Below are 25736 nucleotides of genomic sequence, written 5' to 3' on the forward strand. Positions count from 1 at the left end.
CACCACCACCACCATCACCACCACCACCACTATCATAGTATTACAATATTAATAAATTCAAAGTCTGTGCAATTTGCAATTTAGCCTGAGTTAATTGTATATAAAATAATATATGCAGTTCTTAGTTGTAATGGGGGGGGGGGGGGGTCGCACAATGCAGAGAGCCTCACACAAGAGTCTGCTCAGCAGCTTACTTTGGCCAGAGGCAGCCCTTATTACAGTCATTAATGTGTTTGAGTTGTTCACAAACCAAACAATTAAAAGGCATTTTAATTTAATTCATCTCACAGTAGAGTGACATCTGTTGATATATCTTACATTCCCATATATAATATGTTTGCTGTTTGTGATTGTATGTATGGTCTGGGTAGACTGCAATAACTGAATTGCCCTTTGGGATAAATAAAGTTGTCTGATATCCTGATATAAACAGTCGAGACTTTGGGCCAATCCCATACCTACCCCTTAACCCTTCCCCCTAGCCCTTCCCCTTTGTCCACTTGCCCCTTGAAACAGAGTGATAAGGGAAGGGGTAAAAATATTCCCTTAAGAAACGAGACGCCACTCGATTGCAGTTCATCGTCACGCATTGCCGATAAAACAGCTGCATCATCGGAGGTGACTATAAACCTTCGACCATCTCGTTCATACTGGGTTGATCTTCTCCACGTATTTATATCATTAATAACCCTTGTTTACACATGTAGATACCAAAAATACAATAAACTTCAATCCTCAGTGGCTAAAGATTAAGTATATGAGAAAATACAACTGTTGTGTTTTCTATAATCATTATGCCGAATTTTTTTTTCATTTATGCGCCTCCATCGTTGTCTGTTGTGCTATTTTGCAATTGAATGCAGTGAATGGAGGGGAAGTTCATCATACCCCTTGGTTTCAAGTGTGGTCCTGAAAAATCTTCTTTTCAGGGGCAGTGTAGCCCTTGACCCTTAGCCCTACTAATAATATAAGTTCATTTTTGAATTTTCCAATTATACATCGAGTCCACCAATGTCACACAAAACAAAGAAGAATGATAAAGGGTTAATGACGCCCTTCCCCGAGGGGTAGGAATAAAATAACACAGGGTGGCAGGGTCCTCTTCTCATATTTTTGTCTGTTGAATACCAATGTTTTCATTCATTTGTATTGATAATAGAAAGAAGAGTTACAGTATTAAAATTTTAAAAATAATTGAAAGGGAAAGACTCCAGCAATATCTATTAAAAGACTCCTTGTCAGATTAAAGTTCCTACATCGGTGCCCATTTTACTGGTAATCTGAGCTTCTCTAAAGGTAAGAAAGAAAGCACCTTTCTGCACAAATGATAGAGCTTTATTTGACTTCTGATCAGAGAAATTCATTTTTGAAGTGAATGACAGCAGATTTTTTTGATTTCGGTGGAACTTCTGGGCACAACCAAACCCAACAGTTACTGAAAAACAGGCAATATCTCTGAAATGGCTTTTTGTCTTCTTTTTTACAGCCAAAGTACTTTATCAGCTTATTCCTTCTGTAGTGTAAATGAGAGTTCACCCTCTTGATTTGTTGATCATTAACATTTATTTCATTCAGCCTACAGGCCATTGACTTTGACCAATGACATATTTGTGGTACTGAGAGCTGTAGGTGGAAGAAACTGCTTTAGCATCTAAGAAACTCTAGATTGTTTTTATTACAGATATTGCGGTAGTAATTCTGTTAGCTCATTAGTAAAATCTCCTGTACATGTTTGCGTCAAGCTGATGAACTAAGATCTACCTCCTGGTCTATCCCTCTGTTCTCAAAAGAATTATGTACCTGCTGCCATTGGTCAGTATAACAAGTTTAAATGGGGATAATGACATGATGATATTTGATTGCGTGTTCAAAATGATCAGCCTGACACCCTCCTCTCTTTGACACTGTAGGAGTATTACTGTTGCAGAGCCTGGGTCTACATGACATAAATCCTTCATTGTCTGACTAACTATTCACACTGATAAAAAAAAAGCTGTTTCATCCAGAAGTCATCATTTTTGTCACTGAGCATACTCATTCCAGGGTTTTTCTTCATGTATTTAAAGGAACACATCCTACATCCACTACAGATGAGGAAGAAATTACCAAATATTTACCAGGTGCTGTTAAACAGGGCTAAGAGTTTTAATCACAGCTTTTCCAATCCTAGTTTTTTACATTGTTTTACTGTGCACACAAATACAAAATCATTCCACAACAAACAAAAATGACCAGGGTCTAAGTTATTACCCATCTGATGCTGATAGTCAGTTGTGTTTCCTTTTGCTGGAAAACAGCCTAAGGTCATTTGCTGTAGTTTTCAACAAGTCTCAGACACATCTCAAGAGGAATCTCAGTCTATTCTTCTTTTTCTCAGCTCCTCCAGATTTGATAGTCTTCTGGCATTGAACTTGGTCTTCAGCTCACCCCACAGGTTTTCAAAGGGATTCAATTCAGAACTTTGTGTAGGCCACATTCACTTTGGTCTTCTGAAGGAAGTTCTTCGCCAGGAGTCACAGGTGTGGTGGTGTTGAGCGACAACCCAGACCCAGTTTTGTTGCTGACTGCTTGAGGTTTTCATTCTGAATCTTCACATATCCTTCTTTCTCCATGACTCCATCCACTTTTATGAGATTCCCAGGTCAAGACGCTCTGAAGCACAATACTCCCTCTGTTGTGTTTCACTGTGGGATGATGTTCTTTGGGGGATACACCTCTCCGTTCTTTCTCGAAACATAAGCTATGTCTCTATGGCCACAGAACTCTAGTTTGGTCTCATCTGACAGAGGACATGCTCCCAGTATGTAGAATCTTTCTCCTGGTTGTCCTTAGCATATTCAGTCTGGCTTGAAGATGTCTCTTTTGCAGAAATGGAGTTTTTCTTGGTCCATTCCTGTGCAGAGAATGTCCTGACTTGGCTAAGTTATTCACTAGTGTCTTGGCAGTTGTTTGGGGGTTTTTAGACACATTTCTGTTTCTGAAATCTTCCTCTTCCTACCTCTGCCAGTCTTGTTCTGGACTGTGTGGCTGTCTTTGAATTTCTTGATGATACTTCTCACTTGGAAACACTGTGATTAATTTGTATATCCTTCCCCTGCTCTGTGAGCATCAGCAATTCTTTTTCTCAACTCTAAAGAGGTGTCTTTTGGTTTTACCATGATGCTTTTTCAGTGACAGCTCAAACCCTTATTGAAGTGTTTACAGTATGTACAGACTGGAAGATAACAGTTTTAACTTGATATTTATAGCTTTGAGCATTACAATTTTAAAGAACATCATTGCACAACAGTGGTTTGTGCTATGTCTCAACAAAAAAAGGGGGGGTGGGGGGGGGGGGGGGGTGTTTAGACCCTGGTAGTTTTGTTTTTGTGTGTGAAATAATTTTGTTTCTGTGTGCAACGTAAAACAATGTTAGCATCCAAAATGAAACTAGGACAAACTGTGTAAAAATTCTGTTTAGCAGCACTTGGGAAACTTGGGAAAAACTGAAATTTTCATAGTTTGGAAAGTACTTCTCATCTGAATGACCCTTAAATGTGAAGTTTTTTCATGTGCTTTTTGAAGGCAATCATTGTAATCATATTTTGATCTGTTTTAAATTCAGTCGTGCTGATTTCATTACCGGGTTTGGGATGTGTTGGTTAAATACTAAGTAAAACCTTATTTAAGCACTGCACGCTATTTTTGTAGTCTCCTCCTTTGTAAAATATTACCAAAAAAAGCGAAACCACAAACTGGGTTCATATAGAAACAGCGGCCCACATTGGAGAGCTGTTTCCATCAGCCTGATAAATGTGAGCGTCCTGCTTTGACTGCAGCGTTCCTCATCTCACTCGGGGATAAAGTGCAGAGAGCGGTGCTTTGGTTCAGTTAACGCTGTCATATTGAACCACCAGTCAATTGATGAAAAGCAACTTTGCTGTTTAATGAGTTTGGCCTGCAGTCAGGCTAGCATTTATGAGCAGGCATCACCAGGACAACGCTTTAATGAACCACTGTCATCCTCCATCACAGTCAGCTACGAGGGATGTCTAATTAGGGATGGCCACCAAGTGTCCCACCACGTCCGCTAGAGAGACCAGCAGTCGGCTGAATTACCCGCTAACACCAGTCAGTCCACACTCAGCGCTGCTTGCTGCCCTAAGGCATGCTGGGAAAGCTTAGTCAGGCCTAACAGCAGTGGCTCCAATATTTACTGACAGCATCACAATTAAAACCACAATTAGTAAAGGACAGCACAAAATAGGACTGAGAGAAATTAAGAGGATGGAGTGGTCATCTCCACAGTTATCACTAGATGTGATATTAATTCATCTTCCTAAAAGACAAATTATTTCAAAGGAAAATAGAAAATAAACCAGTATTTTGGGGCCAGTTCAAACCTCAAAGTGGTCTCATGGCAGTGATCAGTAGTCAACAACGCTGCTGGCCTTAGGCCGTTCATTAGACCACGATCTGGCATCGGTCCAGGATGACTCAATGTTTGCTGACAGGCACTCTGTCTGGACGCCTATCCAACTTGGAATAATTGGTCCTATCAGGCCAAAAAGCTCTTTTGCAAGTGAAAGGTTGCCCTGATAGGCTATTAAATATTCTGATTGATTTAACATCAGATCGAGTTTGTTTCAATAACACTTTCAAGCCTTGTTAATATGTGACACTATGGAAGGACAAAACCACCAGATGGAAGACGCATGCATAAAAAAACAGCATCAGTTTAACAATGCAGTCCTTTACCTCAGGTAAGGATGGGCAACATGGCCCAGAAAATGAAAATTCAACTCAAACTTAACTGAATGAACTATTACTTTACTTTACCACAAAATAATCAGCATGTTTGATTGGTATCCATTTTAAAGCAGTGACTCCTGGACGAAATATAGTCTTTTGTGATTGTTTGAACATTTTCAACAGCAGTCACTCGATGGGTGATCCGATAGACAGTTTACTGCTTATGAATACAGAACATGTTGATCGAAACAATATTTTTTTGGCTTCGGAAGAATTGTGGTTTTTGCCTGTAAAACAAAGATGTGAAATATTTAGCAGATTTGTGATTCTGAACCCTTATTAATGCATTTAGAGACATCTTCAATGTCATGGTCTCTCTAGTCAAGCTTCATTATCTTGTCTTCAGTTACCAATCAGCCTGTTAGCAAAGACCAGACAAGATAAGATGGCAAGTTTATTTATGAAGCACTATTACTGCAAAAAGCCTTTCAGTTCGCTTTATTGAGTTGAAAACAGGTAATGCACCAAAGTGACATTCCATGTCTGTCATCAGGCAAATCCAACCTGACAAGTTCCAATCTAAACAGACCTGACCAATCAGTGTCATCAGAGGACAATGAGGCAGTAGCTACAGGTCGGTTTAGTTGCACCGGAACCAGGGAACAATGGCCCCCACCAAAGTGGTGATTACTATGGATGTAGCTATAGTATAGCTATATAGAAAGAATTTCATCTGTTTCTTTTTTTTTTTTTTTTTTTTACTCCAAATCTGGCAGTGGCTGGTTATAAATATCCATTAACAATAAAAGAGTAAATTTGACCATTTTTGAGTAAAATATTTTTTATTCAGGAAAAATGACTTCTTATGTTTTCCTGTGAAGAAATGTGCAGGGCAGGCCAAAAATACCCAGTGGTACAAACCAATGCTGTAAAACTAAACAAAAAACACAATGAATTGAAATTGATATTTTTTTAATATCCCAAGAAAGACAGAAAGTTGTTAAATCCAAGAATGTAGCTTGTTTCAAGGTTGTAAGAAGAAGACACTAAAAGAACAGTTTTTGTTAACTTCATATGGACTTGCTTCACCTGAAGCCTGAGATGTTGACCACCAGCCTCTGAGGTTATGACGTGTTCTGAAATCAAGATTTCAGGTTTGTACTTTTTAAATCAAGGCTCGTAATAGTGTAAGGATGGTAAAATAGTAAGAATGAATACAGCATGGTTTTAAGAAGTGAATTCAAACAAAGTAAATCCAAGTTTCATTGACTAAAGTTCATCATTGCATATACGTGAATGTTATCACTGAGTATGAAGGTGTTACATCCACACCATTTTTACTCAGCTTTGCTCCTGATGTGTAACTACACTCCCTCTGTTCCACCATTCCCATGACCTCTAAATGTATTGATTTTGCACATACATTCTGACTGAACCAGTAAATGTCCTCCTTTTTAGAGATGCTGGTGTTCACAGACTTTGTGTTGAGGTTAAGCATGATTATAGAATGTGCCAAGAATCACCTGACCTCATGCATCACTTACTTCAGGGTTACCTTGACTTCCTTTGAGGTCTGAAGGGTATACGTGTTGTCCTTGTGTTTACCTCCCTGGCTCTAAGCTGTTCTCTCAGCGAGGTGATGCTGCAGAGTTTGGCCTGCGCTCCGTCAGGCAGGTGTTGCAAATGGGAAATAATGAGTTGTTAACAAGCATTAAATGAAACCTCGGCGAGAGATTGTGACAAACTGACATTGTAGGTGAGTTCACGCTTGTTTGGGGATTTCTATCCAAAGTCGACGGCTGGAATATCACATTAGGTTCCGGATGAGGGCTTTCCATTTTGCCTTCTCATCCCCCATCACAGTGTTTTGTTTCATACAGGCTGATTCAGCTTATACATTATTGTAATTAGATCACCCATCTGTGAACCTAAGACATTTACATGGACTATTTCTATTTCAGTTCTTCTGGGGGTTGTTGAAACCCACAGTGACACCTTTATTTCATACAACTGGTGTAAGAATTAACACAAGGATGCGTGTAATCAAGATCCACTAAGTGAAAGTGCTGTCAGATTTCTCAGATGGGAGTCGTAATTAGTTGAGATGAACTTTTAAACCTGGCTGATGCTCTTGCTCCCAACAGCCTTGATATCAAACATCAGAAACATGCACAGGGATAGACTTTTTCACGCTTTACTTGTTTGGTTAACCATGCAGACTTGTGGAAACATGTAAACAATCAAAAACCCTTCGGCACAACCTGAAAGATGTATGGAACCAACCGTATGAGCCTGCAGATTTACAGAGAGGAAGAATACAGATGGGAAAAAACAACATGTGTAAGTCTCTCTTCCCTTTCAGAAGTATTAAAAATCCTCAAAATACTCAGAAGTTGTACTTACGACCCTTTTGGGATAAACAACTGAGCAGCAGCAGTGCATGTCTGCCTGGGAGGGAGGGAGGAAAGATGTTAAGAAAAAATATTGTCTTTGATCTGATGATATCTGCTGTTCGGGCTAAGTTGCCATGAAGGCTGAACAAAACAAGAGTGTTTGTCAAACATAATTTGCTTTCGTCTTGGTGACGCCCCAGGATTGTAGAGCTGAAAGGAAGGTGATAACTAAACGTCTCTTGCTCTCTCCTCAGAGCGAGACACGAAACTTTATTTCTGCTCTGTGAGTTGAAATGCTCTGAGTGTCTCTGCTGAACGCTGCCACTCAGAGTCAAACAGCTACAGATTAGCTATTACATCACTTTGTTTTGTTCTTTCTTAAGTATTTTTACACTTTCTGACATCTGGGACTGTCCTAGCACCAAAACAGGAGCTGAAAAAAATACTAAAATTGTTTAAGTTTTGATACTCTGCTCAGCAGACTCTATCAAATACAGTTTTTAACTGAGTTCAGAAGAATACCAACCCTCTATTTCAGTCTACACAAATCACAAGTCTTACCTGTAAGCAAGGGGAGGATATGAGGGGGATAAATGGAAAAGCTTTCTGGGACCCATGGAAGTCAGCAAAATCACTGTCCAATGTAGAGTTAAGCCATGATAACCATATTTTATTTTTTACCAGAATAATAACCACTTATTTCAAAGCAGTAAAACATGAATTGTGTTTATTTTTTAAATTCTGTAGCACAAATATAGCATTTTTTTAGACCGTAAACCTTTTTTCTTAAAACAAAGTTGCCTTTTTGTTGGTAGTTAACAATGTGGATGGGCACACTGAGCTAAACCATTTGAAAAGTAATGTTAGACTTCATAGCTAGGCCATGACTGCACAAACATAAGGATGTCAGGAAACAGATCAAAGAAACTGAGACACCGTTAATTAAAAAAAAAAAAAGAATTGTGAAAAGAGGCAAAAAAGGCAAAAAGTAGCCAAAAAGTGGCAGAAATAACCATTATAATTACAAAACGATGACAATAATATTGTAGTGTAAGCACACCTGTGCCTGGCTACCATTACAACATGAAGACAAAAAGAACACTCCAAGCAGCACAGAGAAAATGCTATTGAAAAGTAAAAGTAAGAGAATGGAATTAAAATTATTTCAAAGGCACTGAACATTGGAGTTCAGTTAATTCTGACATCAAGAAAGGGAAGGAATATGGCACATGTAAATTTACCCAGATCAAGCCCTCCTCACAAACTGAGCGACACTGTGAGAAGGAGACTAGTGAGAGAGACCACCAAGACACCTATGACGACTCTGAAGGAGTTACAAGCTTTAGCAGCTGAGATGGGAGAGACTCTGCGTACAACAACTGTTGGCCACCAGATTTATGGGAGAGGAGCAAAGAGAAAGACACTGTTGAAGCAAACTCACATTAAATCTCCACTAGAAATGGTGCTTTTTGGCCATCAGACTAGACACACACCAAACACTGCACATCACCACAAACACATCATCTCCACTGTGAAGCACACTGGTGGCAGCATCACTCTGTGGGGATGCTTCTCAACAGTCGGCTCTGGAAGGATTGTAAAGGTGGACGGGGAAAATTAATGTGGGAAAATATGGGGAAAATCCAAACACTCCATCCTTATCGTCCCTCTGATTTCATCACAGTAGGTCACACAGTTTTTATTCAGTGACAAGTGAGCAAGTAGAGGCTATAGACCTGTTTGTAAAGTGTGCAGCATTATGTTCTTTCTCACTTGTGATCACATCTTTAGTTTAAAAACCAAGTCATTTCCTAACAGAACTATTATCATATTTCAACTTGCCTACTTGAATTACTTATGGCAGTGAAATAAAAAGCATAGCAGCTGCTTGGACTGACGGTCAAAAGTAGGAAAATTGGACCCAAACATCAATAATGAGTGTTGCCTGCATGAGTCTGTTTTGACCTGAGCTGCCCTTGTATGCAGACGTGGAACACTCACTCTCCCTCTCACACACACCTGGACTACCCTGAAGGGCTTGCATTCTGCAGTCACGCTGATTAACTTAAAAAATATCCGCTCTCACGGTTATCCTCTCATGGCCACAGAGCTGCTTTCTCTCCACATTACCTATTTTTTCTCCTCCGTGCTCCTCTCCTCCCCTCCTCCTCCCATCAGCGGGCAGACAAGGTGACCCAGCGTGGCTCCTGCTGTCTGTCCAGATGTTCAATCACCATGATCCCCTCTATCTATACGCCGGCCATTGTCTGGCTGACAAAGAGCTGCTTCCACACACTCCATGGAAGCTGCTATCAGAAATGATTAAATCTCTGAGAGAACATGATTATTTGAACGCTCACTCATGTTATATTGATTGACCTGATGGTTGTCTAAGAACGCAGTATCCTCATTGTGAGCACCCCTTTTATATTAAGTATTAAGATGTATGTAATCATTCACAAACAGGCTTAGCGCTTATATTTTTCCATACAATTGAGATTTTTGATAAAACCCTCACTTAGTTTTATTTAACAGATTAAATGCTTTCCACTGTCAGCTTCTTCAGTGGTTTTACTTCCATAAATCTGTCTGTGCTTGATGGTGCTGTCAATAAAGTGAGCCAGGATTAAGGGCACCCCTAAAGAGAAAATGAGGGAGATCAGTAAGCAGGCCAAACAACCCAAGAATTACAACAAGCTGGAAAAACTGCATTACCACTAGAATGTATCATCACTCAGAAGATTTCATTGTCCAGAGCTTTTTGGGGAAATAAAGCAGCAGTGCAACTGGGAAAGTGAATCATAAAAGAAAATGTAAATCTATGTTCTGCAGGGTCTTACATAAAAATAGTAACTGTGGCTTAAATTTTGATTGTCAATTTAATTTCTTGCTTCATAATTTCAATTCTGAAAAAACAACATCTTAACCAACTGACAAAAATTGAAAGTTAATGGTTTGCAGATGGCCAAGTGGTTGGGTCACGCCCCAAGTACGTGGGTGACCCGGGTTCAAATCCGAACTATGGCTTCTCCCCCAACTATATTGTCACTGTTTCTGACTCTATCCATTGTCCTTTTCTGTCAATGAGGGCACAAAAAGCCCCAAAGTATATTTTTTGACAATAAAAAGAATCTTCAGTGGGCTGCAGTTTGTGTAACTTTACTCTTAAGGGATGATTTTTACTTTTAAAATATCGTGTTAGACATTTTCCAAGGCTGTTTTCAATTGAGTCTAACTTTGTATTAAATGCACAGTTTGTATGATTCCTCTACCAGGGGGTGGCCTGGTAGCAGCGACCATGAAAGATTGTAACAGTTGTAAAAAATAAGAATTTCTTTGTCTTTTATATTTAGCGGGGCCACCAGGGGAAAATTGTTAGGAAACACTGCTTTAGAAGATAGACAGAATGTTTGTGGGTTTTTTGTTGCTTGCACTGATATATTCATGTTTTTCCTTATGTCTTTCTTTCTACCTATGTCTTTCTAACTGTTTCTTAGACAACCTGTTGATCGATTACCAGTTTACATTCAGTTTGCTTCAGGAAGACGACCGCTACTACACTGCCATCAACTTCATGGCTACACCTGAACAGGTAAGACATTCACTTAGGGTCACACATGAATGAGAACTGAGAGATTGTCTTATGATCCCTCATTTCTTTATTATAGTTGCAAACTGGATGTTCTTTAAACAATAAAACAAGTTTCTCTCTCTCTGTCTAGTATTTTAAATGGCACCATGACTGCCAACTTAGTTGTGTTAGTAAACATGCTGGTTACTCTTGTCACTGCCCTTTGTTAGGGCTTGTAAATGCCTCCAGTGGTTAAACCTTTTTCTTTTTAATCATTATGGACCCATAACACCAGCTTTTTGCAATCCCTGAATCCGTCATAATTTCATTATCACAGTAAGAATGTATGCATCATCCAATTTTTCCACAGTTTCGTTGTTTTTTCTAGTATTTTGATTGACAGTAAAGACAGAGAAAAATCAGAAGGGAAACATGGAGAAGATAAATGAATACTGATCACCATGTATCCCATGTTTTTGAAGCTGTTAAACATTTATCTTCTTTGGTGTTCAGGTGCTCTTAAAGGGAGACACATCTATATTCTTGACTTTGTTTCTCTCTGAGTGCCCTAAGGTGCCGTTACAGCTTAAAGTAGAATTTCAAGGCAGGTTTGCAGACAAAATCACAAAATCAATGGAACGGCTTCTAAAGAGGCCGACAGATTCAAATTCACCCTGTGGTGAAGCAGGTTGAGACATCTTTTCTCATGTTGTGCTGTGGCCGAGTGCAAAATGGACTGCAGACCTGGAGGAAGAAAAGGGAAAACTTTCCAGGATGGCCAACAAGAGTTGCAAAAACAGCCCAGCAGCAGTGGTGTGCACAGATTTTTTTCAAGGGCAGGGGCGAAAAGAAAGAAAAAAAAAAGGGCACATACAGCGCATTCTCGCCACTGAAGTTTTTCGCACTAAGTTTTGCATGTTTTCGAGCGCACTTTAGACATGTTAATATGTTATACAGATGGCACATTATATAGCCTTTAAACAGACTAACTAGACAGACTACTCAAGTTAGTTTGTAGTTAGGATCAGCATCCACAAGAACTGTGTAGATTCAACGTTGGACTGTGAAGAACACACATAAATAAATAAATAAATCCCTAGGGGGTCTGGAGGTTTTCCCCTAGAACATTTTCAATAAAGTTGATGCCATTTCCTGTAGTCTAGTGCATTTCAACACCATATTAGCACCAGATAATCCAAACTGGTTCTATGAGATATAGTTCTGGCTCAGTATTGATCCAAAAAGGGCCCGACATGAAAGTCATTGCAAAAGTAATGTTTCATAGTATTTCCTAGTCCTAATGGTCTTCTGGAGTTTAGTGTGCTTTCTTCACCCAAGAGGGCAGTTTAGTGTATTTTGCCAGTGAGATGGGTACTTAAACATGCCTTTTTGCCACCCAAGTGGGCAGTTTATCATGTTTTAACCAGCCAAGGAGGCAGTTTAGTGTGTTTTTTCCACCCAAGAGGGCAGTTTAGTGTGTTTTGCCAACCAGGAGGGCACTTTAGCACGCGTTTCAACTTCGGAGGGCACTTTAGCACACGTTTTGGCTCCCAAGAGGGCACTTTTATCACGTGTTTTGGCTACCACGAGGGCACTTTAGAGTGACCATGACAACCCAGCAGTGAATGATAAAATATGAAAAAGAAAGAAAGACAACAAAAATGAATGCCTGTTACTTCTTATGTCCAGCTCAGTAACTCCTCCGTTCATTTGCTTTTCTTCCGTAGGCCAACAAGAACCTGGACATGTCCATCAATGCCTCAAACAACTTCAACCTCAACATCACCTGGTCCTTTAGCTCAACAGGTAGAGACATGCTCATGTAATATACTTGTCTTAAAAATTCCATAAATCCTTTATTAAAATTAATTGCTTTATGCCTAAACATGTTTCTTAATTAACTGATTCATCTCCCCTGATATCAAACTGACGTACAACACATGTACTGAATCATGTGGTCTCATCTTGTTGAATTACTCTTGCAGACATGATTGTTCACTCAATTTGAAATGTACAATCTAGAAAGAGTTTTAGCTGCATTCACTTACAGATTTTACAGCAGAATGTGTTCCATTTGCTTTTTCTCTCTATGCAGGCTGTTTAACAGAATACAGATCACCTCCTATACTAAATCCAGACTCCTGTCTGCTGTACTTCTATATTTTGATGTGGAATATGTGAATCGAGATGAGAGGAATCGAGACTGTGTTCATTATTATCCGTTCACAATGGCAAATGCCGTAGATTCAGGATACTTTTGAAGAAAAGAGGAGGAAGACGAACAGGAAGAAGAAGAATCCTTAATTGATAATCTGTAAGGGGAAATTCGGGAAATTCAATCAAAAAGCATATCTAATTGCCAGTCCGTCCTGTATGAATGTGTCATCTCAGCCTGGTGAGAACGCTCACTCTGACTCACGGATGAGCTAATCACATTACGGCCTCCATGTTCTACCATTCTTGTGAGTGTGATATTTAAGCAACGCCTGGATAGAATTGTATAACTCATTATTTTTTCATGCTTATCTGTTTGAGAGAAAATGATGCAATCAGTGACCTAACAGTTTTCTCACCTTCAGCCTGAGTACTTGTTCAGCTGATAAAGGGTTTACTGAAAATCACATGTTGCAGAGCAATACAGAGCAGGAGAGATGGGCTTAGTGGTATTTTATACCTCTTGTGATTGTTGAGTTTGACCCTCTAGTTTTAAGGATACATTTTTTTTTTCAGATTACAGTTACATCTGCTGTCCCAGTCATTATGACAGTGTCATTCTTTAACAAAATATTTTTGTAAACAAAAAATTGATTTTGTCAACAGATGAAAACTCCTGAAAACTGTACTGATGTTGGGGAATGTAACAGAGTCAAATACAGATCACTATCTGCCTTAACAGAGCTCTTATCAACCAGACTATAAGATTAGAGGGATTTATATAATCTAATAATGCTAAGAGAATTATCCTGTGCCTCCTTGGGCATTTTACCCTTTTATTAATAAAATAAATCAATTATGGCCAATATGATTTGACTTTTTTTTTTTAAATGAAAAAAAAAATCCTCTTTAATATCAAAGTTAAAACCTTTTTTTTTTTTTTTTTTTTTTTTTTTGCAATGTAAAATAAATGATTGCATTAACATTCCCCCCTCAAGTCAGTATTTGGTAGAGTCACCTTTGGCTGCACTCACAGCACAAAGGCTGTGTGGATAGGTCTCAACCAGGCTTGCACATCTGAACACTGCAGTTTTACTCCATTATTCTTTGCTCAAACTTTGTCAGGTTTCACAGGGATCAGACATGGACAGCATTTAAAAGTTAGCTTTTTCTGTACTGTATGCTTCAGGTCATTGTCTAGCTGGAAAATTAATCTTCTCTCAAGCTCTAGTTTAGTAAAGCTCTAGTAAATGCATTTACTATTTCATTGCAGTTGTAAACGTCCTACTTTTTTAGGAGTTTATTCACAATAAAAGTGTTACATTTTCAATGCCATCCCCTGATCCGTGGTCTACGAGAGATGTTTATGAAATCTCACGAAGTCACTCTTAAAAGACACAAGTGAAGACAGCTGTTTCATAGACGTGGCTTAGCAAGCTGAATGTGCATTCAGAGATTTTCATAGTGACATCCCATGCAGTTTCACTCTCTCTAGAAAACTTAAAGTTTTGATTACAGCACTGCACCACCACAGCTTTGGCATAAAGTCATAATTACAATAAGAGACAACAAAGTCATCCTTGTAAAAACATTCACTTGTTAGACTTTGACAAAAGCTAGGCCCTTGCTGAATCTGATACAGACGATACCCTGACTTATACTGTGTGGGAAAGATAAAGGTGCAGACCTTGTGTTCAGTGGTTCTTTTGAAGACTTGAATGCATAAAGACAGGATGCATCAACATCACTGACATAAGAAATTCTTCATTCATCACAGCTTTTCAATACCAGCTACACATATAACACAATAAAAATCAATTTTCTTTTTTAATTTAAGTCTTGATAATAGGACTTTTTTCTGTCTTTTCAGTCCTCTTAATAAACTGAAAGTGAGTTGTGATAAAAAAAACAAAGTAAATTGACACAGTCCTCGATTGTTTAGTCAGTCTCTAAAGCTCCGTCATTGAGCTGTCTGCCTGTGAAGATATCCCACAGTCAGTGTCTTTCATTGGTGTCCAAGTGTCCTTAAGTAAAACGGTCAGATCTCCTTCACGCTTACCTCCCGGGGATTCTCTCTCCACCAAACACATCAGGAGCTATTTTGAATTTTGGCATTAAGGCGTTTCATACATTTACCCTCCTGATTTCAATTAAGATAAAAGCACTCTGCTTTCACACTGGCTGTGTCTGGAGGCCCTGAGCTTCTTCAGTTTGGGACTCTGGGCTTAGCATGTGTGTGTGATTGTGTGCAGACTATTACAGAGTGTTTAATGGCCCTGATAAAGCAGGAGGTAGAAATATTTTATTCACCACGTCTGAAAAATTCAGCTATTAACACAGAAGTGCTGATAATGCGCTGAAGGATACTGAAATCAGACCGCTTCAGCGCTGAGAGGAATTTACAAGCTGGCTCTGAATTACTGCGAGGTGTCAGGAAAATAATTTGCCTGCTTCAGATGAAAGGCACGCCTTGACATTTAAAAATGGAGACTGTTTTCTCTCAACCTGCTCACTTACCACTTTTATAAGGATGCTAAGATGTAGAGTGGCTCAGATGATGGGTCACACTGTCTTTGTGCTGCTCAGCCCTAAACTAGAAAGATTTTTTGTTGATTTTTATGAGCTAGCAGGCTGGTAAAACTTTAATCTAATTTGTGTAAATCCCATTTTATTCATTCCCAGTCTTACATCAATCCTAAAATCTCTTCTCCTCTTAAATAAGTCCCAGTGATTGTGCAATGTGTTTGGTTATTCAACGAAGGAGTTCTTCTCACACAGAGACAGATGTGTAAAAGCCACCCAGGAGGTTTTGTATCCTGTTTAAGAATTTTTTATGTTTTATTGCAGACATTGCCTTTACCCTTTATCTGTCCTGTACCTGTTCACTCTTACAGTCACACCTGCTCTACAGAGGCTCAATCCAATAATGTACTCCTTGTATTTAGCAGTAACTTTTGAGGGAACTACTGTATTAGAGCCTGTTTATGCTTTTGTCATGCATATGCAGCTGGCTGACCTGATTTTGTCATGCAATGCTACCAAGTTGTTTTCTTATAGTTTTGATAAACAATGTCACACCACACCTCCTTCACGGTCAGCTAAATTGTGGATGTTGTAAAATTAAGCAAATGTTTTCTAAGGTGATTTTGTATATGATAGTTCTGATGATTTGGTTATCATTAGAATATTGAATTTTTTTTTTATAATTATAAATAAATAATATGATAATAGAATGAGCACTTACCTTCTCAAGTAGCAGATTATTACAGTGTTTATGCACATTAACCACAGATAACTTCTCTTTAAATCTATAATAGGGTTTATTCACCCTCTTAGCCCTCAGCTATTTTTCAACCATTGTGTCTCACCAGGACTGTTTGTCTTTAAAAGCTTGTAAAACATCAATTCTGTGGTGCACAGACAAGCTCCTAACATCTCTTTTTTTATGACAACCTGGGCATTGAGACTGTATGTTCTGCAGCAATGTCACTTGGATTTAAAACAAAAAAAAGTAATGGGACTATAAAGACAACAATAAAAAATTAAACAGAAATTTACTCAAAGATCTTTATGGATTTCACACAGTTAACAGCAATTACTCAGTTTTTGTTTTGCACAAATTTGTTATCCTATCTCTTGCAGCGCAAAGAGTGACAAAATAATCATTACTTGACAAACGTCTTCAAAATATCTCTTCAAAAAAATTGACATTTTTACAAAAAAATGTCTTTGTGCTTTTTTCCTTACACGGTTCCAGCAAGTGAAAAGGCTTATGGTGTCAAGATTCAGCTTTAGGATGAGTGCAGGGCTTGCATCCTCCTTCTAAGGCCTATCCTTCTTGGGATACGGTGGACTTTCTGAGGCCCTCCTGTCAAGATTACATCAAAGGAAAGAAGAAAACACTTTGTAATTGACCAGCCAATTTCTGCCTGCACTAAAAGTTAAACTAAATGTTGAGAAAACAGAGAAACAGTGGAAGGCAGCTTGTATGGCAGTTGAATGACCCATTGGGGGCAGGGTGTGGGTCACAGAGAGTTTTTTATACATGTGGACCCCATGCATACTCTCCTCAGGTCTCCTCCTATCAGAGCAAGAGTGTATTCTGCTACAAGGGATCCTGCAATAAAGATTTCTTTTGTTTTTATGACTCTTTGTTTGAACAGTTCCCACCAAAACTATAAACCATTTGTCGTCCACATGGCTGATTCCCCACTGAGATAAAGAGGGTAACGAGGTAAAACTGGAGTTAACAATTCTGTTTGAATTTTGTTTAAAAGAACTTAATAAATTCATAGCAACTACGAGCTAACATGGTGTAACAAGAAATTATTTGATACAAAAAGCATTCTCAGTTCTTTAAAATATTTTCTCCCCCCGATTCCCCCCTACATCTGGGAGACTGTTCCAAACAGCTTCATGCCATTACAACTTTTTACCTTTAGCTTAATTCAACAACAGAGTGATATTGGTGCACCAGTCATTGATTTTCCCATTGCTTTGTGGCATTGTGAGTGTCAGACAGCATGGCAGATAAAAACATGATGGGAGCTCCATGTTTACACACTGAGTGAGTGCTTTTCACCCCTGTTCACTCTGCCTTCTTACAGATATCCTGTTTAGCCTTTTAACACCTCTTTCACTACCTCCAGAGCTGGCACAGAGATGGGATGACCTTGTTCCCCTATTTTACCTCTGTGAAATTCAAAGTGACAGCGAGAAATTACAGAAGCAGAAACATTGCACATACATTTGTCAGTCTGAAAAGTGCTTGTGACTCTGTGGAACACCAGGGTCAATTTGGATAACGTTTTCTATTACAGTGTGTTTTTGCAGATTATCACAATGCTAATAGCTCCACTAAAACAAAAATAATAAAAAAACATGTTTAACTTTTGACAGGGTAAATCTGATGATAACAGCCCTGAAAATCCAGGTTTTGGTTATCAAAACCGTTAAGATTTACTGCCATGTATTTTGTTGTACTGCCTTCACACAGATTCACGCTGACTAAATAAACCTCAAGAGAATGTGTTCCCATCAAAATGTAAAGCCTTGATTTGTGAAGAGGTTTCTCTATGAAAATCAGGAACATTGCTCGTCTAGAGCTGTGCTTGATCTTTAAAATAATTTTTATCATTTTAACAAATAATGGATGAAAAACCATAAACATAATCTAATGAACAACTGCTATTTTAGTTCATACGAAGTGCACACAAGATACTGGATCTTATTGAGGGCTTATGAAATACTCCATTGAAAAATATGTTCTCATTAAGATTGTTTTTCTACACTCTTGTTAGTTTTAATTTATTTTAACTCTAATTTTTTAAATGAAATTTCCTTTCTTATCTCTCTGCCTTTCTCAGCTGGCACCATCTCAGGTGAGGAGATGCCCATCATAGCGAGAACCAACATCAAGGAGCACCGCGACAGTTTCTCATGTGAGAAGTTCAACTTCAGGCTCCACCACAACATCACCTTCTACGTCTATGTTACCAACTTCAGCTGGCCAATAAAGATCCAGGTAAGAGGCTTTGGGATTTGAAAAAAATATGGGGTTTGGTGATCAAAGAAATGACCAACACTGAAACACTGAGTGTGCAAGATCTGTCTGACTCAGGCAGTGGTTATTATCTTCATTTCTTCATTCCAGCTGACACATAGATACTGAAAAAAAAAGTGTCAGCTCAGACATTATTAAACTAAACTGTTGCTCATCAACCGTTTTACCCACTTTATCAGACAAATTGTTTTAGCTCTACAGGCCACAAATATGAAAACCCAAAAAGAAGAACAATACAGATGGATAAAATATCATGATTGAGAAATGAAATAAGAAAAAATGTCTAAAAAACACAAATTCAAGTAAGTACCAGACCAACTTTTCAGGATGATGGTAATGGTATGGGGTGTTGTCTTGAGATCAGAAGTTATTAACAAATTAATCCTGCCAGGTTTCAATTACAGGCAAAAATCATCATAAAGACACAGATTGACCACCTAATTTTCCTGCAGTACATTCAGGAAGTATTCAGTCCCCCTTCAGTTATTTCGTTTTGTGGCGCAGTCTGATGCTACTGACAACAAAACATTTTTGGTCTCATTGATCAACACTTAGTAACCTATCATGACAAAGTGAAAACAGAAGTTTAAATTTATTTTTTTTTTCAAATTTATTAAGGATAAAAATGGTCAATATCCAATGACACAAGTATTCAAAACCTTTGCAGCAACACTTGAAATTTATCTGGATCATTGCTGAGATGTTAGTTCATGCAGATAACAGTAGTCATACACCCAGCTGTGATCAGCTGATGGCCAGCTGATTCCAATTATCTCCTCCCAGCTCCCACACCCAATCACAGCTTATTCTCTCAACACAGCGTTGTATTTCAATATGACGTACTTCTCAGTAATCCCTGCTTACATTAATGCTGCTGCTGGCAAAACTTAACCTCCTCCACCCCAGCCTCCTGCTTCATAGAATAAGGCTTGTTGCACCCTCATATTCAGACTCATACTGCTATAGATTAATTACTTTTGAGCTAATTTTATTGTATTCAGTATGCATTGTCATAAGTGTATCTGTCCTTATGGAGGTTTCTAGCCCTGGAAAGTCAAAGCTTGCTGCTTGACTAACCCAGGGAGCATCTTTTAACAGAACCTTCTCTGCCAAGTAAAACTGTATATCCATATTTCAATAAAATTTGTTAAACATGTGATGATAGTGTTCCTGAATGAAATTATTTTTTTGATTGTAGCATCAGGTTGTGAGATAAAAAAATTGAAAAATTGTAGGGGGTCCAAATACTTTCTGAATGCACTGTACAACTCTTAAACATTTGAATTCAAGTAACGGGAGTGTTTTACTGTGTTGTGTACCAGAATTGATTATCTTTATGTTTTTTCTTTTACAACAATGTAAGTGTTGTGCAAGCGTTCTCATCTCAACTTGTGTCTTCAATTTATGCCAGACCTTTGGGAATAATCGAACTATTCCACTATTAGCAAATAAACCAATACATGATGCATGCCATGTTCAGCTTTGATAGTTTTTACACTAAAGCTAAATTATGTGTTGTTTCTAATTAAAATGCACCATCTGGGCCAAAAGTCACAAACTAGATTGACACAAATATGCTTCGTCAAATGACTGCTGAGGGAATACTGTGAAATTACGTCTTGAAGAGTTACTAGTACAGCTGCATTTATTCTAGGCTGTGAATTTTTTATTTATTTGAGTGTTTGCCTCCAACAAAGTGCATAATCCTCTACACAAATGCCATCCTAATTGAATCAGTAAGTGAGATTTTAGTGTTGATGCTGAATAAATTACAAAAAGGATCTTAATCCAAAAGAAATACACATTTCAAAAGCAAAGCTCACGCTTTTCCTTAACAAGAGTTTAGGGTTTTACACGGCATGTTTCATTCACACATTAACACAGTTTTCACACACCAGTGACTGGGAGTGCAATGTAACATGTCCATCATTATCGGCTGATAATATCCATGCACACACTGCTGGTCATGAACCTGAGAGCTTTTTGGAGTGCAGTCTCTTACCCATGGACCTTCTGACTTTAGACTTAAAGAGCTGGGATCTAATCACCAAGTTTCTGAGTGAGAGACAACCAAATGAACCACAGCCACCCTACTAGGGTTGGATACCGTTTGGGTTTTTTCCAATACTGGTGCTAAAGCAGTACATTTTATAGGTGACGGTGCTTAAAAAAATGCCTGAATCAATACTTTTAAGAGAAAAAAAAGTGTTTTGAAAGTTGGCAGCTGAATGAAAGCTGTCTCAGTATTGTAAATGATTCTGAGAAAATAAAATGCCAATAGAACATACAAGTAGCTTCTTTACATAACATATTTCATGTGTTTTCTTTGGAGTGACAGGATTGGGTTGGGATTGGGATTGGGTCAATGGTCATCCCCAACTCTTCGTTAATGACTACTCTTTCACTGTTTATCGATACTCAATTAAATATCATTTATCAATATTTAGTTATTTATTAAGTTTATTCTATTTATTATTATTATAATATCATATTAAATATCCTTTTTTCCTTTGGTCAAAGTTCTTGACAATGTTTTTGTGACTCCTGCACACATGGCATTTGAGCACTATGGAGCAATGAGGAATCTCACAGACTGAGCTGTCTGCAGTATCTGCTCATTTCCCTAACGGCTGCTCCATATGCCTCTCCATCTAGCAACAGACTATCTCTGCAATGCATTCAGATTTTATCCATTTCCACTTTAAAGAACCCACCTCTGATTCAAAACCCAATTACAACATGGTAAACTCAATTGTCAAAATGGAGGTGAACAACTTCTGACAGATTTTTTTTAAATAGTGTGTGAATGATAAAGAGATGCTTCCTTCCACTTGCTGGTGCCTCACTCAGTTCATATTTACATACATCTGTTATTACAGCATATTTTGTTTTTCTATACATTTTTTATCTCATTGATTGTTTGAAGGCACAGATATGATGTGGCATCAGTGTAAGATGTGAGGTTCGAAGTGAAGAACAGCAGTAGGAATTTTTGGAACGGAGGAAAGTGCCATAAAATTCTGTAATGAGCTCAAAGCTGCAGTTATCACCAGAACATTTATACATGCATTGGATTTGATCCCTGCACTTTACGAAACAACATCCTTTTTTCCCCACAGGTTAACTGATTTGTGTGGCATAAATGTGATCAATATCACAAATGACTTAGTTGTGTAGACCTCCTACACATCTAGCTAGCTAAAGGGAGACAAAAATCTAAGCGGCTAGCTACAACTCTTTAACAGCTTTTCACCCTTGTTGTCATTAACATGTTTTTAATGGAAATGGTGATGTACTATTAAGCAAATAAACCTTGTGGGTTAAGCAACCAAGTAGTGATGTATCACTTGATTCTTTTTGATTTTCTTCAACAGCACAAAACTTAAGTGTGTTGATAACACTTCTCAATACAAAAATCACTTCCTACCCCCCATCTGGAGTTCTCCACAGTCATCCTTTTATTCAAGTTCTTGGACAATAGGAATTGTGCTGTTTGACCGCTTTTTTATACTCCAGTTTTCATTGTTTTTGCTTTTAAACATTGAGGCGCCTTGTATAAACCTACTTTAGTGATGAGTCAGGTTCTGATTCCAAATTAGGATGCAAGTCTTTCTATCAGCATCAATTTTGGGTCATCTGAACATGTGGATGGCAGGGATCAAACTTCCAGCTTTATAAATCACTACCTACACTAAATCCTGAGCAAAAGTCACTGATCTGCAAATCTAACAGACTGACAGAATAAATACATGCACAGATTTTATAGCCATTATGTTATGTCCAATACATCAGTTCAGATGTGTAGATAAACAAGGTGAAGCACAAAGTATGGTTTCCATCATCATCGTTGTCGTCACTTTCAGTTTTCAGGAGCTGACTCTGCACACAACATACCGCCCTGACAGGACGCTGAGCATAAACTATACTGAGAAGTGTTTGGCAAATCTGCTATCACATTTAATGATCTGTGAGTTTTCCAATGTCTCTCCATCAATTATGCAGCACTGGATTAAATCTGCAGGCGGCAGCCGCACACACACTGAATATGCACACTCGGGCCTTATGATCCATTAAATTGAAGTAGACTTTTAGCGGTGATATTTTAGGATGACTGTCATGCAGGGTGTGGGCTGGGTGCTGATGGATGGAGTCAGGAAGTGACAGAATGGAGGAATTAGGAGAGAGTGAAGACAGACTGACTGGTTAAATGGTGTTGGTACTATGGTACAGTCAACATATCCAGTGTGGGTAAAAGGGAGAGTGTCTTACTGATGGATTGAAGGAGATGGACAGGAGGTCTGCAGACGGATAAAGTCTTGAAGCAGAGTAGACTGGATGGAGTAATGGATTGATTGACTGAGGTCAATTTTTTAGGTAAAAATACAGAATTGAAATGTATCTTTCTCTCAAAAGGTCTTACTCTCACTTTTCATTGTAGACCTTTTTATTTTTGACTAATTTTTAAAGAAGAAGAGTGTTTTTTTAGTAATTTTCAGCAGATCTGGTGAGTTGCTTTTATACATTTTACATTGGCAACAGACATGACATGGGCTCATAAAACATACAGAAGCACCCTGAAGAGCTGCAGCTATATATTTACTCTTTTCCACAGTTTTTTACTGTCATTTTTTTTACCACAAAGTAGCAATAAACCCACTGGTGATCTTCTATGAGATAACATAAAAATATCTTAATTTTCCTTTATGCATATAGTGCTTGCTTACCCTTAAACCTTTCTTTTTTCTTTTACCCTCTGTTCCCCTTGAGGTTCAGTTACTCAGTTCTCTTTCACTAACCTCATAACCAAATTCACCAGTTTGATTTACACATAAATTTACAGACCTCTTCTTCCATTTTTTATTGGTTAAAAAGAAGATGAGCCACACAAGTCATATGGGCCCACAAAAATACAAACAGGGATGTTGATGCTGATACAGTGCCTATAAAAAGTACCCCCTTTGGGTGTTTTATTCTTTATTGATTTTGTAAATCAATCATGGTCAATGTAATTTTAGTTTTTGACAAAAAAATTTAAAAATCAATTCTTGTCAAGTTGAAAACAGAATTTTAACAAAGAAATGTAAATTAAAGACAGAATAGAATAGAGGTCCACTGGCTATTTTGCCATTTTGTTAATTTTCCTTTGACAAAAGAAACCATGCAGAAAATGTATACCATGCTCATCTTTTGTGTAATCTTTTTCAGCACTACCTCAACTTTAAAACACGAAACTGTATTTTTTTAAGTTAATTTACTGTATTAGATTTAGGGCACCCCACAAAATTGGATTGTTAAAAATTGTTATTTAAAACAACATATTGTCATTTCAGAAAAGACAACTTACTGAAATGATGAAAAAATACCAGTGCCAGTCATGTTCAGCATGGTCCACTGTCCCTTATGTGTAACATTAATTTTTATATCAAATTAAAATGATCATATTTCCTGTTTTATTTGGCCTATTGACATCAAACAAAAACTGAAACTTAAAGATCATGCTTTCCACACAAAGTGATTTGCACTGCAATGCAAAATGTGGCTTTGTTTTCATGCTGTCATGTGGCAAAGTAGCGCATGATGAAATTATGCCGGTGTGATCATGGACCCTGAGAGTTAATGTAAAATAAGTGACTGCTTAAATATTCTCTCCCTTCAAGTCAGTATCTAGTAGATTCATCTTTGGCTGCAATCACAACATTGAGTCTGTGTGGATAGGTGTCAATCAGGCTTGCACATCTGCACTGCAATTTTACTCCATTCTTCTTTGCAAAACTGCTCAAGCTCTGTCAGGTTGCACAGTAATTGGGTGTGAACAGCCCTTTTCATGTCCAGCCACAAATTCTCTATTGGATTGAAGTCTGGGCTTTGACTCAGCCACTCCAGAACATTCACCTTGTTGTCTTCAAACCATTTCTGTGTAGCTTTTGCCGTATGCATCCAGTCATTGTCTTACTGGGAAATAAATCTTCTCCCAAGCCTTTTTTCTCTGGCAATTCTCTCCTTTAAGATTTTCCCATACTAATTTTACCCTCTACCTTTACAAGCCTTCCAGGGCCAGCTGCTGAGAAGCATCCCCACCGCATGATGCTGCCACCACCATGCTCACAGCACAATTTGTGGTGCTGTGAAGTGTTTGGTGTCTGCCAAAAAGCACCATTTTGGTCTCACCAGACCAAAGAACTTTTTTTCACTTGACCAAGGAGTCTCCCAACATACATTTTGGCAAACCCTGGTCCAGATTAAATGTGTTTTTCTTCAACAGAGGCTTTCTTTTTTCCACTTCCCAAAAAGCTTTGACTGGTGAAGAAAGAGGAGTTGTATGCAGAGTTTCTCGCATATCAGGAAGCTTGTAACTCCTTTAGAGTAGTCATAGGTTTCTTGGTGGCCTTTTTCCCCTTTTCTCCTTGCTCGGTCAATCAGTTTGTTAGGACGGCCTCTAAGCAGATTTACACATTTACACATGTGCCATATTCCCCATGATGTATTCTTGATGGATTTAACTGAACCCTGGGGGATGTTCAGTGCCTTGAAAATTTATTTGTATCCATCCCCTGGCTTATACTTTTTCTTCACAATTTCTCTGAGTACTGATTCACCTGTGTTCGGACCTTCCAGACACTGGTGTTTTTATACAACAGTCACCTGAAACACATTGGCTGTCCATGTCCAATAAAAGAGTAAATCACCAAGCAGGTGAATACTTTTCATAGGCACAGCAAAATACTCTCTTAAAAACAAGCTTAAGTGTGGCCAGTTCACTCCATTGTAGCTGAGTACTTAGTGTATGTTCTTTTAGTTATAATTTACTTTTTCTTTTTTCTAAAGCTTGACTCCTGATAATGAGAAGCAACCATCATTTGGAATCATCCTATCACTCTGATCATAGTCATTAGGTGTGTATATAGGTGTTTGTGTATAGTCCAGTGTCCTGCTCCACATTATGGGTCATTTGTCCATCGATCCCGACCTCATGTGCATTTCCCATTAATGCTACATTATCAGAGCTCTATATATCTGCTGTGGAAAGGTGATCTGATAATTACAGTGATGAGGGCTATCTCGCCGACATGTCAGACGTGCCTGTGTGTAACTCGAGAAGCACTCGGCGTCCGGTCCTTTGACCTTGGTGGCTTCCGACGCCAGAGAAGGGAGAGGATGAGAAATTGTCCGGAGAATTGGTAACGACCCGGTCTGATATTTTTGATTTAATAGACCGTCACACACACACACACACACACACACATACATACAAGCACACACCAATCCACATGCACACAATTACACAAATTCAAACATGAAGGACAAAGAGAGAGAGGAAGAGACA

The 25736-nt window shown here is 38.4% G+C and overlaps 1 protein-coding gene across 6 annotated transcripts in view; it reads left to right on the top strand.

The window, feature by feature from the left end:
* Positions 1–25736, top strand: part of atrnl1a (attractin-like 1a) — a 450037-nt gene that overhangs the window by 202252 nt on the left and 222049 nt on the right. For all 6 annotated transcript variants that reach the window (XM_041790223.1, XM_041790225.1, XM_041790224.1 and 3 more), the window contains 3 exons: positions 10622–10716; positions 12423–12501; positions 18216–18373. In XM_041790223.1, coding sequence (XP_041646157.1) covers positions 10622–10716; positions 12423–12501; positions 18216–18373 — 332 coding nt within the window. The remainder of the gene's footprint in view (positions 1–10621; positions 10717–12422; positions 12502–18215; positions 18374–25736) is intronic.

This window comes from Cheilinus undulatus, linkage group 6, assembly GCF_018320785.1.
Source record: "Cheilinus undulatus linkage group 6, ASM1832078v1, whole genome shotgun sequence".
Classification (NCBI taxonomy): domain Eukaryota; kingdom Metazoa; phylum Chordata; class Actinopteri; order Labriformes; family Labridae; genus Cheilinus; species Cheilinus undulatus.